The sequence below is a fragment of the Scyliorhinus torazame genome, chromosome 12 (genome assembly GCF_047496885.1).
Source record: "Scyliorhinus torazame isolate Kashiwa2021f chromosome 12, sScyTor2.1, whole genome shotgun sequence".
NCBI classification, from domain to species: Eukaryota; Metazoa; Chordata; class Chondrichthyes; order Carcharhiniformes; family Scyliorhinidae; genus Scyliorhinus; species Scyliorhinus torazame.
In genome coordinates, this window is record NC_092718.1 from 204,725,480 (window position 1) to 204,743,519 (window position 18,040).

General features: G+C 44.2%; 1 protein-coding gene across 1 annotated transcript in view; it reads left to right on the forward strand.

Moving 5' to 3' along the window:
- LOC140386897 (LHFPL tetraspan subfamily member 7 protein) overlaps window positions 1-16,671 on the forward strand; it is a 313,761-nt gene extending 297,090 nt beyond the window's left edge. Inside the window, exon 3 of the mRNA XM_072469743.1 lies at window positions 14,672-16,671. Within this exon, the coding sequence (XP_072325844.1) occupies window positions 14,672-14,898 (227 nt within the window). The 3' untranslated portion in view covers window positions 14,899-16,671. The remainder of the gene's footprint in view (window positions 1-14,671) is intronic.
- The last annotated feature ends 1,369 nt before the right edge of the window (window positions 16,672-18,040 follow it).

An 18,040-nucleotide genomic window follows, 5' to 3' on the forward strand; every position in this document is an offset into this window, starting at 1 on the left:
TAGGACCTTCAAGTAGGGATTTTTTCTTTGTTCCTTCACCCCCTCTCTTTGTAACCCATAATGAACGGCCAACACTGCCCTAGCTAACAGTGCAGTTGAGTGTAGGGTTTTCTTGGACTCTGCATCACATTACCACATAATAGCTTTACCAAATAAGGCACCGAGGGAAGAACCCAGCACTGTTCAATGCTTCAGAAAAGCTGCACAGACATCCAATGTGATTTGTTTTCATTCCAAAAACTGTAAACAGGCTTAATGATTCGGTATAATTCATCCAGTTTATAACCTGCTCCAGCGAGGCACACTTCACCAATGCTGCACAGCATCAAGCCCCTAAGTAGAAAATGTAAATAAAACCATTTCACTTTTAATACACTTTATTGAATGAAACCATTAAGAATACAAATGTACTTTGAGAGTAGGCGCTGCAGCTGTGATCCTTTTTTAACCGCATAATTCATCTTTTTAAATGGAGAATATTTCCACTGTAAACAGGCGGTGCTGTGACAATAAAGGCATTCTGCCAGAAAATGTCATTAATTCAGTTTCAGGGACACATTAGAGAAATGATCACCGGCACCACTGACTGGAGAAGGGCGATAATGTGCATACCAAACAAGTACGGCTGTAGTCTCGCTGAAAACTGGCTTTCTGTGTCATAGCTGTGAGTAAACAAACGGATTTGATTTCAGCTCGCCCAGTCTCACCATTGGTAAACCACGCCTGGTGTGGCACAGGTTCCAATTCGACCCCCTCCCCCCCCCCGGCGGCCGCTTAAAAAAATCCCACTCCTAAAGGTTACATTGCTCATGGTGTCATTTAGCATACTGCCAAAATGCTAATGATTATGATTGCAAACTGGATGTGTTTTGCCGAGGATTGAAAGCTGCAGCAGAAAATGCAGGTCAGAGTTCTGCCTATTCGCAAAACAATGCACCCTACCTCTCAGCAATTCACATCTAATTAAGCCGTCTTAAAAGGCTCCACAGAATATTGGCAGGAAATGTACCTATTGCCTCGGCGGTTCAACGACGCAGCTGATGTCAGGAATGACGGTTTCACAATAGCCAAACAACATACGCATCGGTTCCACCACTCAGTGTCGAGGTCCAAGTCCTTTAGGCTCGACAATTACTCAGTAAAGTGACAGCCAGCGTGCAAACATGTAGGCTGCAACCCTGTGAAATGAGACTTCATAAACAAGTGACAGTGCAAGTGGAGAGTGCCTCCCGAATGGTGGTACTCACACCCTGCATGTTTAATGAATGCAGACCCTGGCTATGACCCTGTCAGGAAATTTTTTCATCAACTGGGATACATGCCATCTGCCTACTCCTGTTCATTACCCCCCCCCCCCCCCCAGAAGCCAACGCACCTCCAGCCAACCAACACTTCTAGTTATTCTACTACAGTTGATGAAAACTAGTGATGCGTATAGCCAAACACACATGTCTGCCACAACATACAAACATGGTCTACATGTATGTGCCTGTTGATGGGAATAAATATGCTATTTGAGTTATTATGCTTAAAGAGGCCATCTGTTGAGTAAGAATAAACCCTAAATCGCTACATTTCATTGTAAAGTTTGATTGCTACCTGCTCTATTCTCGTGGTTTTTCTCCCCCACACCAGCCACCCCCATACCCCTTCCATCTACAGTCAGTTCTAAAAGAAGCGAAAGAAGAACAACTTTCATCAAAATAGCGCTTAATCAAAAACAGATCTCAAATTGCTTCACAGGCTGAATTTTGGGAGTATACGATACTGTCCCTGCAAAGTTCACAAACAGAAATCAAGTGAAGACCTAGTTAATTGACATTTTTACCCTCACGTGCCGTGATAAATGATGATTGCCAGATCAGACACTAAGAGAACTCCATGCTCCTTTTTTAAAAATTCATTTACGGTTTGTGGGCATTGCTGGTTAGGCCCATCCCAAGCTGCCCATCTGAGGGTGGTGGTTGTTGTGTTGGGCGCTCTGGATCCGTGGAACACATACAGGCCACCAACACTTAAAATAGTGCAACACTATTTTATTAAGTCAGAAACTGTTTAACATACTTTCACTGTGGGTTAACACGATATTAGATCGAACTAAAGGCCTATGCCTTGTCCTAACCAGTCTATGCACTCAGCACATGGTGAAGATCTGTGCTGCAGGCTGTGAGCTCTGTCCTACTAGAAAGCTGCAGCTCGAATGAGCGGGAACTCTGATGCCCCCTGTCTTTATAGTGCGTGTGCTCTAACTGGTGATTGGCTGCGGTGTGTGTGTTGATTGGTCCCGCTGTGTGTCCATCAGTGTGTGTGTATCTGCACCATGATATACTGGGGTATATAATGACAGTGGTGAGTTGCCTTCTTGGACCGCTGCAGTCCCTGAGGTGTAGGTACAGCCACAGTGCTGTTAGGGATAGCGTGATGAGATTTCTAAGGTCCATCTGAATGGACAGATGGGTTGGACATTCATCTGCAGAACGGCACTTTGACAATCCTGCACTCCCCTTAGAGCGTCTGGAATGTTAGCCTGCTGCTAGGAGGAAATAGGACTCAAAAAACCATAACATCTAACTAAGGAGGTGGGAGTGCTGAATACCTAGTTTCATGAAAGGTCACTTGACCTTCTTCACAGCTTTGAAAGTTTCTGTCAGAATCCACCCAATAGACAGTGAATATCCTGTCTTGGGGTGAAACACATTCATACACCCTCACACACTGATTCTTTGCAGCCTATGGCAATCTGTACTTGCATTTTTTATATGAATATCAAACAATAACCTACTTCAGAGAAATTGTGTACGGCAATGTCGGAGGTTTTAAAAGCTGAAAGCCAACCAAAGATGCTCTCAAACTATAGTGCCTTAATCTCCTAAATTCAGATTCCACTAAGTATACTGAGAGTAACTGTGGGAAATGGATAGACCCCTCTAAGGCTGGGGCTCGGCCATGTTGCCAAGGCATGATAGGAGCTGTTTTTAAAGCATTTTACCAGTGCTATGCATAACTCAGGGGATACTGACATCCAATACATGATTCAGATTGCGAATGAAAAACACAAAGCAAAAGCCACTGCAATTTTCTTAGATTCCAAAAGACTGGTTAAAATCCCTGGAGTCCCATGTAATAAAAATTAAAGTTTTATTCAATCACCAAAAGTCATTCGCCCTGTATATTTTGCAGGTTTAAGTGTGACGTGTTTTGTTGTATTACTATTATAGCTGTCATGTAATATACCTTCAGTTTTGTGATGTTATAAGGCAAACTCCATTCAATCACTGTTCTTGCTAAAAACCACCAAAGCAACACTTCATATGATTATTAATATCTGGGGAGGCAGTGCCGTAGTGGTATTGTCACTGGACTAATAAATCAGAGACCCAGAGTACTGCTCTGGGGACCCACGTTCAAATCCCACCACAGCAGATGGTGAAATTTGAATTCAATAAAAATATGTAATTTTTAGAAAAGTCTAATGATGACCATGAAACCATTGTCGATTGCCAGAAAAACCCATCTGGTTCACTAATGTCCTTTAGGGAAGGAAATTTGCCATCCTTACCTGGTCTAGCCTACATGTAACCCCAGCCCCTTCGCATAACCGAGGAGTGAGAGTGCCAAATATTTAGTTTCATAAAAGATCACTTGATCTTCTTCACAGCTTTTTTTTTAAATTTAGAGTACCCAATTATCTTTTTTCCAATTGAGGGGCGATTTCGTGTGGCCAATCCATCTAATATGCACATCTTTGGGTTGTGGGGGGAGAATGTGCAAACTCCACACAGACTGTGACCCAGAGCCACGATCGAACCGGGGTCCTCAGCGCTGTAAGCAGTAGTGCTAACCACTGTGCCACCGTGCCGCCCTCTTTTTCACAGCTTTGAAAGTTTCGTTCAAAGAAGGAACTCTGCCGTTCTTACCTGGTCTGGCCTACATGTGACTCCAGACCCACAGCAATGTGGCTGACTCTTAACTGCCCCCTCAAGGGCAATTAGGGATGGGCAATAAATGCTGGCACAGCCTGCGACGCCCACATTCCCTGAACGAATAAAAAAATATAAAACAGCTCGTTCTGCTGTATATGCACCAAAATTAAATAAACCTTATATTCTATTCCCAACCAACCTTGGAGTATTAGCCCTACTTTCCTCTCTCCACAGTTGCTGTGTGAGCTGCTGAATGTTTCTGGAATTTTCTGGCTTTCTTTCAAAATTCCCAGCAACATTTTGCTCAATTAATTCCTTCCTTTCAATCTAATCTTTCAAGAGCTCTGTGGGAAAAGTTCAGGGCTATTTCAGTCACATGTCTCAACGTTGTCTCAGCTTTGCGTTGGGTCGTGTCTTTATTTAAAACATTTTTAAAATTTTAAAATATAAATTGAGAGTGCCCAATTAATTTTTTCCAATTATGGGACAATTAAGCATGGCCAAACCACCTACCCTGCACATCTAGGGGCTTTTCACAGTAACTTCATTGAAGCCTACTTGTGACAATAAGCGATTATTATTATTATCTTTGGGTTGTGGGGGCGAAACCCACGGAAACACGGGGAGAATGTGCAAACTTCACACGGACAGTGACCCAGAGTCGGGATCGAACCTGGGACCTCGGCGTCATGAGGCAGCAATGCTAACCACTGCGCCACCGTGCTGCCCCGTGCATCGCCATTTTAACATCATGGATTAGCATTGCTGAGTTACAAGCTGCTAATTTCCCGTGCTTCATCGTGTACATGAAGCAGAGCCCCGATGCTGGTGTAGGTAATGGGAGTTGATTTTTCTTTTATGTAACGTCTCTTGGGATTGATGCCTACAATTCTGAAATAGGCATTGAATTAAATATTGATTATTCTTCTGTACCACATGCTCATAAACATCGCAGACAGGAATAAGACAGAAACTCAGTTAATCATGTGTTGCACAGAGCACATTGAGAATCTCATTTAATGCACACACACACCAATGCCCACCATTGTCTCGCTTCATCTTGTGTGGAATGTGTAAACAAAGGAAATATATTTTTGGCAGGGTATAAAGTACTCCTATGGCATTTAGTTCACAAATACACCATGCCTCTTTTTTTTTAATAAACATTTTATTGAGGTATTTTCGGTATAGTGACAACAACAAAATAAACAATATACATGAAACCATAAACATAGTGCAACAGCCATTTACCTCTCATGCAGGTCCCACCCTTATTGCCCCCCTACTCTAATCTAAACTACCGTGTCTCTTCAACCATGCAAACAAAGCAATGCTGCCCTCTCCCTTCCGACTGAATTGTCTGTATTGTGATGGATTACAGCAGCGCACCTCAGTAAATATGTACATGATCTGCTTTGTGGTGTTCTTTATTAGAATCCAATAAGTTGTTCAGGATCAACTACTTTCATGAACAAGTGAACACGCCATCTCATGTAGGTTTCTGACCGACCAGCAGTTCTGTCTCGGAAATGAGGGCGATCTTTCTTGATAACCCGATATTACAAAATAACGACAAATTACAAATCAGAGCAGCATTGAACATCTGGGATAATGGAAAGCTGGCAACGCTTGGCGGGGCCTAAACACTACTCACTGACTTAGCTCATCTTTTCTCCTGCTGTTTCTAACCTTGATGGCATGGCTGCACAGACGCATCTAGATTTGTTATTTTAAAAGGTGGCTATTTGACTGAGAGCCGGTAATGAAATCAGACGCAGCAAGCCACTTCAGTGGTTACTGAGCATTAAGGTTGAACAGTTTCTTTAAACTGCAAGACGTGCCAGATCATTGACATGGGTACCACCATTACACGTGTGAACACCACCACCTGGTGTACGCAGTACATACTCGTGCGACTCGGCCAACGTTGTCTACCTCACACGCTGCAGGAAAGGATGTTCCGAAGCGTGATACATTGGCGAGACCATGCAGACGCTGCGGCAACGGATGAACGGACATCGCACGACAATCGCCAGGCAGGAATGTTCCCTTCCAGTCAGGGAACACTTCAGCAGTCAAGGGCATTCAGCCTCTGATCTCCGGGTAAGCGTTCTCCAAGGCAGCCTTCAGGATGCGCGACAACGCAGAATCGCTGAGCAGAAACTTATAGCCAGGTTCCGCATACATGAGTACGGCCTCAACCGGGACCTTGGATTCATGTTGCATTACATTCATCCCCCACCATCTGGCCTGGGCTTGCGAAATCCTACCAACTGTCTTGGCTTGAGACAATTCATACCTCTTTAACCTGGGGTTGCCCCTATCTCTGGATCTGTAAAGACTTAATTACCTGCAAATGCTCACATTCAAAGCATTGTCTTGCATCTTTGACTTTGTCTATATATACGTTTCTGGAACATACCTCTTCATTCACCTGAGGAAGGAGCAGTGCTCCGAAAGCTAATGATTTGAAACAAACCTTTAAAAAAAAAAATTGAGAGTACCCAATTAATTTTTTCCAATTAAGGGGCAATTTAGCTTGGCCAATCCACTTGGCCTGCACATTTTTGGATTGTGGGGGCAAAACCCGATTTGAAACAAACCTGTTGGACATTAACCTGGTGTTGTAATATTTCTTCCAGTTTCTTTAAACTCCCTGAAATCCAATCTCTACTCAGCTCAATTGTCAGCAGGCTAATCAACTTTGTGTCTTCTGTTGCCTTTACTAATCCCCTCAGAGCCTTGCTTCACCCGAGTGCACAACCTTCTCCACTTTGAACACCTCCACATAGACCCTCCACTTGTCTGACCTAAGAACATTACACCTGAAAGCAAAATCAAAGGCCATTTGACCCATCATTCGTGCTCCACTGGAGTCCGTTATTCCCGCACCTGGTGGTGCACCGAGGCAGACTTTCATCTGTTTCCATAGTTAGTAATTCCCGGAACAGGTCGCTAGTCCATCGCCGGGGGGTTATAGGAGCCTCACCCACTGTTACCACCAACCATTGGCGTGACGGAAGGATTTGCAGGTTGACACTCAATCTGTTTTACCGCATTATGGATGTACGTTCCTTGGGCATCAAGTCCTGGGGTGGAACTCGAATCCGGTGCTTCGGACTCAGAGATAGGGACACTACTCACTGCGCCACAGAGTCTTGTTATTTGTGTGCGATTATTAAATTACAGTATCCCCCCTCCCCAATGCCCTATTGATCCCTTATTTTTAGTAGAGCCAAACCCATCCCCAATCCCTCCGATCAAACAGTTTTGTTAATAACTAATCCTCCGTTAACAGATATTTGACGAACTCTATTTAAAGTATAAATTAATTAATCCTGAATCATTTACCTGCTCTGGATGTCTGTTCCTCATTCCATGCTATCAACAAAATTTATTTCAGTCTTGATGTCCCTGCCCTCTGGAACATTCCTCCAAAGCCACATTAGTTTGCCACTCCCTTCCTTCATTTCAAACCCTCCTCCTTCACTGCGATCAAAGCCTCTTTGCCATTAGGTTTCTAAACTACCGTTCCATTGGGTGTCAACTCCTTAAATGCTCCAAGATATACAGACCAGTTTTGCTCTGCAGTTTACAGCAGCCCCTTGGCCCAACTCCAACCAACAGGAACAAAACAAAACAAACGAGGAGGGGAGAGGGGTACGTTTCCACTGGCCCCGTCAAACCTGCTGCTACACATTCAATAGATCCACCGAAATATTGCCAAGCATTTTATAATGACAAAACAAAAAAAGGAATACGTGATATGAAATTCATTCGTGTCTTGGGCATTGGGAATGCCATGTATTACTGACAGAGCACTGTTATGATATGTGGAGTTCCTGGTGAGACTATAATTGGGCTGTGATGAAGTGTCGGGGTAATTAATCTGACTGCCATAGATGCAGCTAATAAGGCTATCCTGTTGTCCTAAGGCCTACAGTAATAACTTCCCAATTCATGACAGGTAGGCTCCATTCTTCCACTCTCCGCAAGGCGGGATTTGTGAATTCCCACTGGCGGTGTAGAACAATACTAAAATTACCCTGATCCTCACCAGGGTCAGGGACACAGAAAAGGGGCAGACAGAATCCCACTGCCTGGATATTCCACTGATATTATGACCAGGGGAGTAAAAGCCCCCCCCCCCCCACTTCTAGTTACAGGAATATGAGAACTAACAAGGGTAAGTTATTTCCGGCCCCTCACACTCGTTCTGTCATTCAGTTGGATCATCACGGAGTCTAATCCGCAGATTAACTCCATTTACCTGTGTTTAATCCAGGGCCCTTACTGAAAATATCAATATCAGGTTCGGTGGTTTAACTCACTTAGCCTCAATAGTTTTTTGAGGGAACAAGATCCGGTACAGGGGGAGGATTATATATAATACAGACTGATGTCTTATATTTGGAATTTGTTCACATTTCAATGTATGGCTGATTCATTTGTACTGAGGAGTGATATTTGCCCAGATCTTTGGTAAATAAATTAGCAATATAAATTCACTGCAGCATAATACCTTTAATCAACTGATTACCAGGGGATGCGCTGTGCATGGTGGCTTTCAATTAGGTACAATTTTCTCAAAATCATCAGGAGGCTGGACAGAGTAGACGTGGAGAAACTGTTCCCACTCGTAAAAAGGATGGAGAACGAGAGGGGCACAGATATAAAGTGATTCACAAAAGAAGCAAAAAAGATATTCGGAAAATGACTTCTTCACATAGCTTATGCTTCGGGTCTGGAATGCACAGCCTGAAAGTGTAATGGACTCAGGTTCAATTGAGACATTCAAGAGGGGGTTTGATGATCATTTCAATAGAAACAATGTGCAGGGGTACAGGGAAAAGGCAGGAGAGTGGCATCAAGTCAAAGCGCTCATTTGGAGAGCTGGTGCAGACACAATGGGCCGAATGGCCTCCTTCTGCACCGTAATAATATTGTGATTGGGATACAGGGCACATGGAACGCAGGGTAATTTGATAAAGTGGATTCAAAATTGTCAAGGTCTAATCACTTCTACCCAGCTCTCAGAAGCATTCTGTGGGAACCAATCACTGACTGTTGTCAGCCAGAACACTGTCCCTGGCCAACCCACAGGTTGCCAGCCAGCCAATTGGACCGACTTCCCTTAAAGCTTGGGCAACATCGTCTCCTTCCAACATAAGGAAATGTTGCAATCTCTCCTCTGGAACTATCAATGTCTGCCGACCATGAGGTGTGACAAATACATTTGCCCCTTTATTAAGCTAGTCGCAACAAATAACAACGATGCACACATGAATAAAATGAAGCCAATCTAACGGGTCATATTTTACAAGTGAAATTTAAACTTGGGAAAACTCCCCATGCTGCCAACGTGCTCTCAAGAAGTCTTATGTTCATGGCGATGGAGTCGGGCAGGAAAGTCGTGCCCATGATGCAGTCACCCTGTTTGTCCAAGAAGCTCTTTTATAACCTGCCTGTACCAGCTGTCCTGTCAGCTGATGGCGGGTTTCACCACTAAAAAGTTTCTTCCGTTACGTGATCGCATCTATGTCCCACGCATGCCGTCGCCATTATTGGAAACAGCCTGCCATGATTAAAGTTCGCTCTGTAGTGTCTGGGGCACTGCCATCAGCTTGAAGCCTCAGTAACTCTGTCCCATGTTAATTTATTAAAAGGGAACTCTGCAGTAAGTACTTTCTGCTCAAAGTATCCCCTCCTTTTTAAAGGAGAATATAGAGATTAGAAATGTATTTGACATCTTAGTAAATTTATCAATTTCATTACAAGCATAGAGTCAGGCTGCTCCAGAGATATGACTCAAAAGCAGAAAATGCTGGGCAATCTCAGCAGGTCTGAAAGCATTTGTGGAGAGAAAAAGGAGCCAACGTTTTGAGTCTGGAAGCTAGAGAGAACTGGAAATGAGGTCAGATTTATACTGTAGTGGAGCGGTAGGGCTGGATGGGGCCAGCGATAGGTGGAGATAGACAAAGATATTGAGGACAGAAGATAAAAGGGAATGTATAAAAGTAAATTACTGCGGATGCTGCAATCTGAAACCAATGGCAAAATGCTGGAAAACCTCAGCAGGTCTGGCAGCATCTGGAGGGAGAGAAAAGAGCTAACGTTTTGAGTACAGATGACCCTTTGTCAAAGCTCTGACAAAGAGCATCCTACAGATGCTGCCAGACCTGCTGAGATTTTCCAGCATTCTCTTTGATAAAAGGAATGTAAATGGAGGTGATTAAGGCTGAGTAGGGTGCTGATAGTGGCACATAAAGAGATTAGAATGTGTGAATGGCAGAACAAAGGTGAGCAGTGTGTAAAGGGCAACTAGGAACAGATGGCCCTAGTGGAGTGGGGAGAGAGGAGCAATGGTGAGGGAAAAACAGATCAATGGAAGAAGTGAAAATAAAACTAAATTGATAGAAATGAAAATGGGGTGAAGGTTGAGGGGAGAGTTCACAGTCTGAAGTTGTTGACTACAAAGGGCTGCATTTTCCATCCCGTCGTGCCACATTTCTGTTTCACCCTCCGGCGGGATACTCTGTCACGGCAGCGGGTCAACGGGGTTTCCCATTGTGGGGCAGCCCCACGCCGTCTGTCGGCAAAACGGAGCATCCCGCCGGCGGAGAATCCAGCCCAATGTTAAAACCGGAAGGCTGTAACATGCCTAATCGGAAGATGAGGTGCTGTTCCTCCAGTTTGCTCTGGGCTTCACTGGAACATTGCAGCAGGCCAAGGACGGACACGTGGACGTGAGAGCAGGTGGGGAGTTGAAATGGCACCGACAGGAAGGTCTGGGTCCTGTTTGCGGATAGACTGGAGGTGTTCTGCAAAGCGGCCACCCAGTCTGTGTTTAGTCTCTCCATTGTGCATCTTGGAGTAGCTCCGTGGAAAAAATTCCAATTTTGGACTAACATGAGAGACAGTAAGACAACAGAAAATCCACACTCTTAACGGGCGAAACTCTCTGGAAACGGGGCGATGTCCGTCGACTGGCGCCCAAAACGGCGCAAATCAGACGGGCATCACGCCGCCCCAAAGGTGCGGAATGCTCCGCATCTTTGGGGGCCGAGCCCCAACATTGAGGGGCTAGGCCGGCGCCGGACGGATTTCCGCCCCGCCAGCTGGCAGAAAAGGCCTTTTGTGCCCCGCCAGCTGGCGCGAAAATGACATCTCGGGGCGGCGCATGCGCGGGAGCGTTAACGGCCGCTGACAGCTTCCCACACATGCGCAGTGGAGGGAGTCTCTTCCGCCTCCGCCATGGTGGAGACCGTGGCGGAGGCGGAAGGGAAAGAGTGCCCCCACGGCACAGGCCCGCCCGCGGATCGGTGGGCCCCGATCGCGGGCCAGGCCAGCGTGGGGGCACCCCCCGGGGCCAGATCGCCCCGTGCCCCCCCCAGGACCCCGGAGCCCGCCCGCGCCGCCTTGTCCCACCGGTAAGGTAGGTGATTTAATTTACGCCGGCGGGACAGGCATTTTAGCGGCGGGACTTCGGCCCATCCGGGCCGGAGAATCGAGCAGGGGGGCCCACCAACCGGCGCAGCGCGATTCCCGCCCCCGCCGAATCTCCGGTGCCAGAGACTTCGGCAACCGGCGGGGGCGGGATTCACGCCTGCGGGGGGTCGGAGAATTTCGCCCCACATCTCAATGGAGTGCAATCAGCCAGGTATGGTCATTCTGTAAATATCCGTTTCCCTACTACGCTACCTTCCAAAAAAAAAACTCACTCCTGTAAAGATGCAATTGCTTGACCAAGAAATTACTTAGCTTTGATAGGAAGGTTCAGACAATTAGAAAGCACTTGGACTTGAATCCAATTAAGAGGCTTCCTTCTAATGCTTTCAAAAGTTTCTAATCTTTTCCAATTGATATCTTTGTCTGCCAACTATACACTTTGGCAAACACTGTATTCTCGGGATTAATAGGGTGTTGCCTATTTGAAGATTCTGCTGACTGGTTAGATGGTACTGAACTATTATTTAATAAAAGGTTACGATCTGCTTTCAGCCAACTGAGCAATTGCAGATTGAAACACTCCTAGATTGTTCAGCTCCATCACTGTAAGAGGTACTAAAGTGCTTTTATTGTTCATCTTTCTATGTGGCCTCCATGACATAGAGACATCCCAAACAAAAGCACAAGGTTAAGTGAATCCACTGCTATGTGCGTGGGAAGCAGAAATGTAACTATTTCCATTTTTGGGCAATTATAGTAGTTAATTATTGAAAATACTGATCAACGTACTTGACCGTTTCAGAGCAAAGTTCAGGATTACAGCATTCAGCTTGGTCCCTGATATTTGTAGGAGGGCTAAACCTTGAAATAGACGTGCAAAGGCCCTGCAGGTATTTATTATAATTTTTTTAAATTCTGATTCCTGCCTGGCAGCCGGTCAGATCGACAGATTAGCTGGCCATCAGGTGAGAATGTTGGTGATAGAAAGTTGCAGCCAATTTGGGGAAGGGCTCTGTCAACCGGGCAACAGCACAGGTTAACGGCAGGGTGTCAGACCAGCCATTGAGAGGTAGGAGAGACACAAAACAAGATGGGGTGGGCTGTGGGTGTCAAACTGGCGATCAGGGACAGAGAGGGGAAACCATGAGACTTGAAATCAGGTGATAGGTGATGGGGTGTTTGCAACAGACATCATGGATCGGGTCAACTAATGGCCGCAGAATATTTTGCTTGAGGGGTCATGGGGTGGAAGCATTCCTGCACCTATAAGCCCATAGACAGTGTTGTAAAAATCAATTAACCTGTTGGATCTGGCTGTTGCTACCTCCCTTTAGTCAACAGGTCTACTTGGGTTACATTCAAATTTGGTGCAAGAATATCATCAACAGAGCCTTTTTTGAGTATTACAATTAGAGGTCTGCCTCTCCAGTGTGAATTACTCAGGTGCCTCAAAAGCCATTGCAATTAAAGTGGAAGCAACCTGCTGGCTTTAGATTGGGGTCTGCGTTTGCAAATTTGCCGAAGTAACACCCATGGCCCACCAACAGCGCACCTCCCGCCTCAAACCTCGCACCATCAACAATCCGCTGTGTGGGATAAAAACTGCCAACATTAGGTCTGCAATCGGAGGTCAAACATAAACTGGGCTGACGGACAAACTCACTATCTCATCACTGCGGTGCTGTCATCTCCAGTCAGGCATCAAACCACAAGTGTGTGTTGAGGCAAAAGCTGTCCAATCAGTTCTGTCTCATTAAAAGCAGCCTTCCTGTCAGTTCAATACCAGCAACTGGAATGAACTCTGGATATGAAGTATTAAGTGCCACAGACCACCCTGTCCTTAAGCAGAAGGAATTGGAGTGGTGGATAAAAATTAAAATAATCACGCTTATTGTCACAAGTAGGCTTCAATGAAGTTACTGTGAAAAGCCCCAAGTCACCACATTCCGGCGCCTGTTCTGGCAGGAAATGGATTAACAATAATAAAAAGCCATACCATAGGTATTCTGTGAGTAATTGGGTCATCAAAGATGAGGCTAACTCACAAGTACTTGTTTAAATGTCCTATTTGTGCGACACTTGGATGGAAATGTGCATAATTCCCAAAGTTCAATGTATGCAAAATTAAACTGCGGAATCTGGCTTTACCCCATCTCCGAGCAACTAGAGTAAGAATTAAGGTACTCAGTTCCAAAGTTATGCGGCTGGTAAAGAGACACCACCCTCCTTTTTATCTTCTGACAGACCTCCATGCACAAAGAGCATTGGTTATTCTTTCACGAGGCAATGTTGCAGATGTTGGTACGGTAGGGAAACATAACACTGAGTAGCATTGCCCAGAGTGAATAAAATGAACCAAAGATGAGTTTTTAAAAAAATACCCTCACAGCCAAAGTACAACAATGAACAAATATATTAGCAATTAATCCACCACAACTTGGCTTTCGATAAATGAGCACTGCTTGAGATTTACTACAGGTCACTTAGGACAGTGTACACTGACTCATTTTGGTATAAGCGAACATATTGGGCTGGATTCGCCAGTCCCCAGCTGCGTGTTTCTTGGCGACACGCCATTCAGTGGCAGCATAATTCTCTCTGCCCGCCGCTTGTCAATGTGATTTCCCGTTGAAGTCACCCCATGCCGCTGGGAAACCCGCTGGCTGAGTGCGCCGCCGACGGTTAAGAGAATCCCGACGACCAGAGATTTCCAGCCATTATTTTAGAATTTATTTTAGTGGCGACTAGGGGCTTTTCACAGTAACTTCATTGCAGCGTTAATGTAAGCCTACTTGTGACAATAAAGATTGTTATTATTATTAGAAATGAACTAGGGCAGCATGGTGGCGCAGTGGGTTAGCCCTGCTGCCTCACGGCGCCGAGGTCCCAGGTTCGACCCCGGCTCTGGGTCACTGTCCGTGTGGAGCTTGCACATTCTCCCGTGTTTGCGTGGGTTTCGCCCCCACAACCCAAAGATGTGCAGGGTAGGTGGATTGGCCACGTTAAATTGCCCCTTAATTGGAAAAAATGAATTGGGTACTCTAAAATATATATTTTTAATTATTAGAAATGAACAGAGATCTGTATCTCTCATGGGGTTTGCAAATTGCACAACTCATGTGGATTTAAAATGTAATTTATTGCATTCCTCAATGTTAAGAACATACTACTTTTAGTGCATCACTCGTTACTGATATCAGTCCAGAAATGTCTGAAGAAATATTTATTTTTGGCACTGTATAGAATAATGGGGCAGAAATGCGAATCCTAAATTAACAAATTATTGTTTCTCTTTGCAGTGTTCATCATGGCATCCGGACTCCTAGTCTATCCTTTTGGATTGAACTCACCCCTTGTACAGAAATATTGTGGAAATTCCAGCATCTATCACGCGGCGGACTGTCAGATCGGATGGGGTTACATGTTAGCCATCGTTGGAGTTATGCTTTCAGTCTTTCTGCCTTTTTTCTCCAAGTATGCGCCTAAAGAATCCAGTTCACCAACTCCGATACCTACGATCTTATAGTACTTCTTACTAAAAAGGGACAAATAATACCACTGTTACAAAACAAAAATCCTGCTTTTTAGACTTTCAAAAACGAACAGAAGATATGAAAGCACTTATTTAAAAAGTGACCCAAAGTGCATTACATGAAAAGTCTTCCTGATTTCCTCAAAGTACCCAGCCAGCTGCCATTGTTAGATACTTATGCAAAATTCTATAAGGAAATCAGTGACAAAATATGTCCTGTGAGCAGTATCGCTGCAACACTAACTTAACCTGAAGCAAATACCTATTAATTCAGGCAATTTGTACCATCCCCTGGACTGGCTGTACTTTCCTGGAATCTGCAAGGTTGGGTAACAGTCAGACATATGAGGGATCAATTTGTTGAAGAATTTCAGTTATTGTGAAAAAAGTAACAGGAATGGGCCCAGCGAAGGCATCACAGTAACAGAATGGCAACATGGTGATAACTAGTTCCTAAGAAGGAAACTCAAGCTTATGTTGTTCAGTGCAGCCTTGAAACGAAGGACTGTGAACAGATTAGAAAATGAAGAGCAACTCTTTGGTTAAAGGGCGCCTTTTTCCGAAATGTTCTTCAGTTCAATGCCCACGAACATAAGAATAAGCTTTTTAACTAGTGTACAGGATTGCCAGGAAACACATTTGGAAATGTACTTTTTTGAGATCAAAACGAGGAATGGATCAGCAGACAACATGCTGGAGATTGCAGATAACTCCAGTTTTAAGAGCAAAGCATAGCTTGTCAAATAACTGGAGATCTTGTCTTATTTTATTACATATGTTCAAAATTTTAGTGATGGACCTCACACTGAGACTTTCATTAAACGTTAGCAGATGGGCATAAAAAGGATCAAAGTATGGATCAAGGATTGCACATACAGGTACTTCAAACCAATGCTGGAAGATCAAAACAGTGCTTAAGTTCTCAAAGGGCTTGCACCACTAAAATCTTTGAAAGCATTTCATGCAGTCCTCTCCACTAATGGCTTTTACGGTCAATCAGTATGTTTAACCTTTGAATAGCGAACCTCAAAATCAACCACCTGACCTTCATGTCAGTATAAAACAGATCAGAACATGCAGTACAACCATGACAATACAAATTCAGAATGAGCATATGAATAAACACTTCTTCAGTTATTACCTAGTGCAGTGGTACCTGTTTCACATGCAATGAAATTCCTTCTTATTAACTCATTCACTGCACACACTGCCACTTGCTGGGAATATGTGCATTCTGCAGAGCTCCAGGAAGCATTGCATCCATATTGATGGAGTATTGGAACTGCACTGGTAACGTTGCCAAATGGAATTAGTCAACAAACTAAGATTTCTTCCCTCCCCAGATGCCTCTATCTATTACTAGTGCAAGATTTTAAGATAATGAAGGAATGACAATTTTTTAAGGAGTTAAATTGATTTTACACATAGCATTTTCTCAAAGAGAGCAGCTCGAAATCTCACTGCTAGTTTTAGATTTGCCAGATTCCTTGGTGCATCATTGACTTTCAATTACTTGTAGTGAAGCAATTTGCTTTATTATTTTTCATTTAAAATGATTTTGTCTTACCTACCTAGATGGCGAACATGGATCATTATCAGATTTGTAACATACTATAATCAATTTGTTGTACGATATTCAACAGTGTTGTGATTCTATTCACTACAGTACTAAATAGTTGTGCTATTCTAAAGCCAAACGGTCTGAATGTTAATGCCACATAACGCTGGCCCAACCTTGAACCAAATAAAGCATTAAACTATCCATTACATCTGTATTGATCAGACACTAATTAAATTGTAATCTTAAGTTTGGAACAGGCACCCCTTTATCTCATAGTTTCTTTATTGTACGTCTAACCTGATCTATGAAAACCTACAGCCTTTAATAACGCCAACTTTCAGCATTGTTATAACAGGACACAAACTTATCAATAATAATAATAATCTTTATTATCGTCACAAGTAGACTTACATTAACACTGCAATGAAGTTACTGTGAAAATCCCCTAGTCGCCACACTCCGGCGCCTGTTCGGGTACACGGAGGGACATTTCAGAATGTCCAATTCACCTAACAAGCACGTCTTGAGAGAGGAAACTGGATCACCCGGAGGAAACCCACGCAGACACGAGGAGAACGTGCAGACTCCGCACAGACAGTGACCCAAGCCGAGAATCGAACCTGGGACCCTGGCGCTGTGAAGCAACAGTGCTAACCACCATGCTACCGTGCAGTTACATAAAAATGGCTAATTTTCATCACCACTCCCAATTTCCCTTACTTCCAAACGCTAATTGATTACATTGGACTTTTCATACCAGAAAATGATTTAGCCGGTTTGGTTAACAAATTATGAAAACAGTCAACCTAAGGAGATTCACCAAGGAATCTTTCTGTGTCTTTCACCAGGATGGTTCCACTAATTTGCAAGAAAATATCAAAAGACATACAGTCCTCATTTACCCCTTAATGAGATAAATTTGATCCTTTAGATTTTATGTTCCGAGTTAGGCCAGGCGGGATTCTCCGCCGTCGGGATTCTCTGTTTTGCCGACGCCCGGGGGTTTCCCCGACGGCGTGGGGCTGCCCCACAATGGGAAACCCCATTGACCGGCCGGCATAACGGAGAATCCCATCGGCGGGTCGGGGCAGAAATGTGGCGCGGCGGGTCGGAGAATCCCGCCCCCGATTTGGATTAAGTCAGATTAAAAGAATAACTGGAAGCTTCTTGTCTGATGATAAAATATATTCAAATAAGGTTATGTAAGTGCAGGTAACATCATTAAAAGCTGAGGATGTCTTGTTTGATTTCAGAGCTGTGCCCATTCAGAATGTGCATTTAAAATTGGCACGATCAATGGATATCAGGCACAAACACATATTGGTGAAAGAATGTGCGACTAAGATTCCGCTGTCCATCTGATTAGGTATTGCATCTGCAAAGGTGATCTATAGCAGCCAAAACGCACCCCACACCCCCCACCACCCCAACCGCATTACAAGATTATATGTAGCTTTAGATCAATATAAAGAATGGTTGGATCAGAATCCATTTTCAAAGCAGGGTCAATAACCCGACAAGGGGATCTGATTCCTTCTTTTTTTTAAATTTCGGTCCATTTGTTTTTAGAGCAGC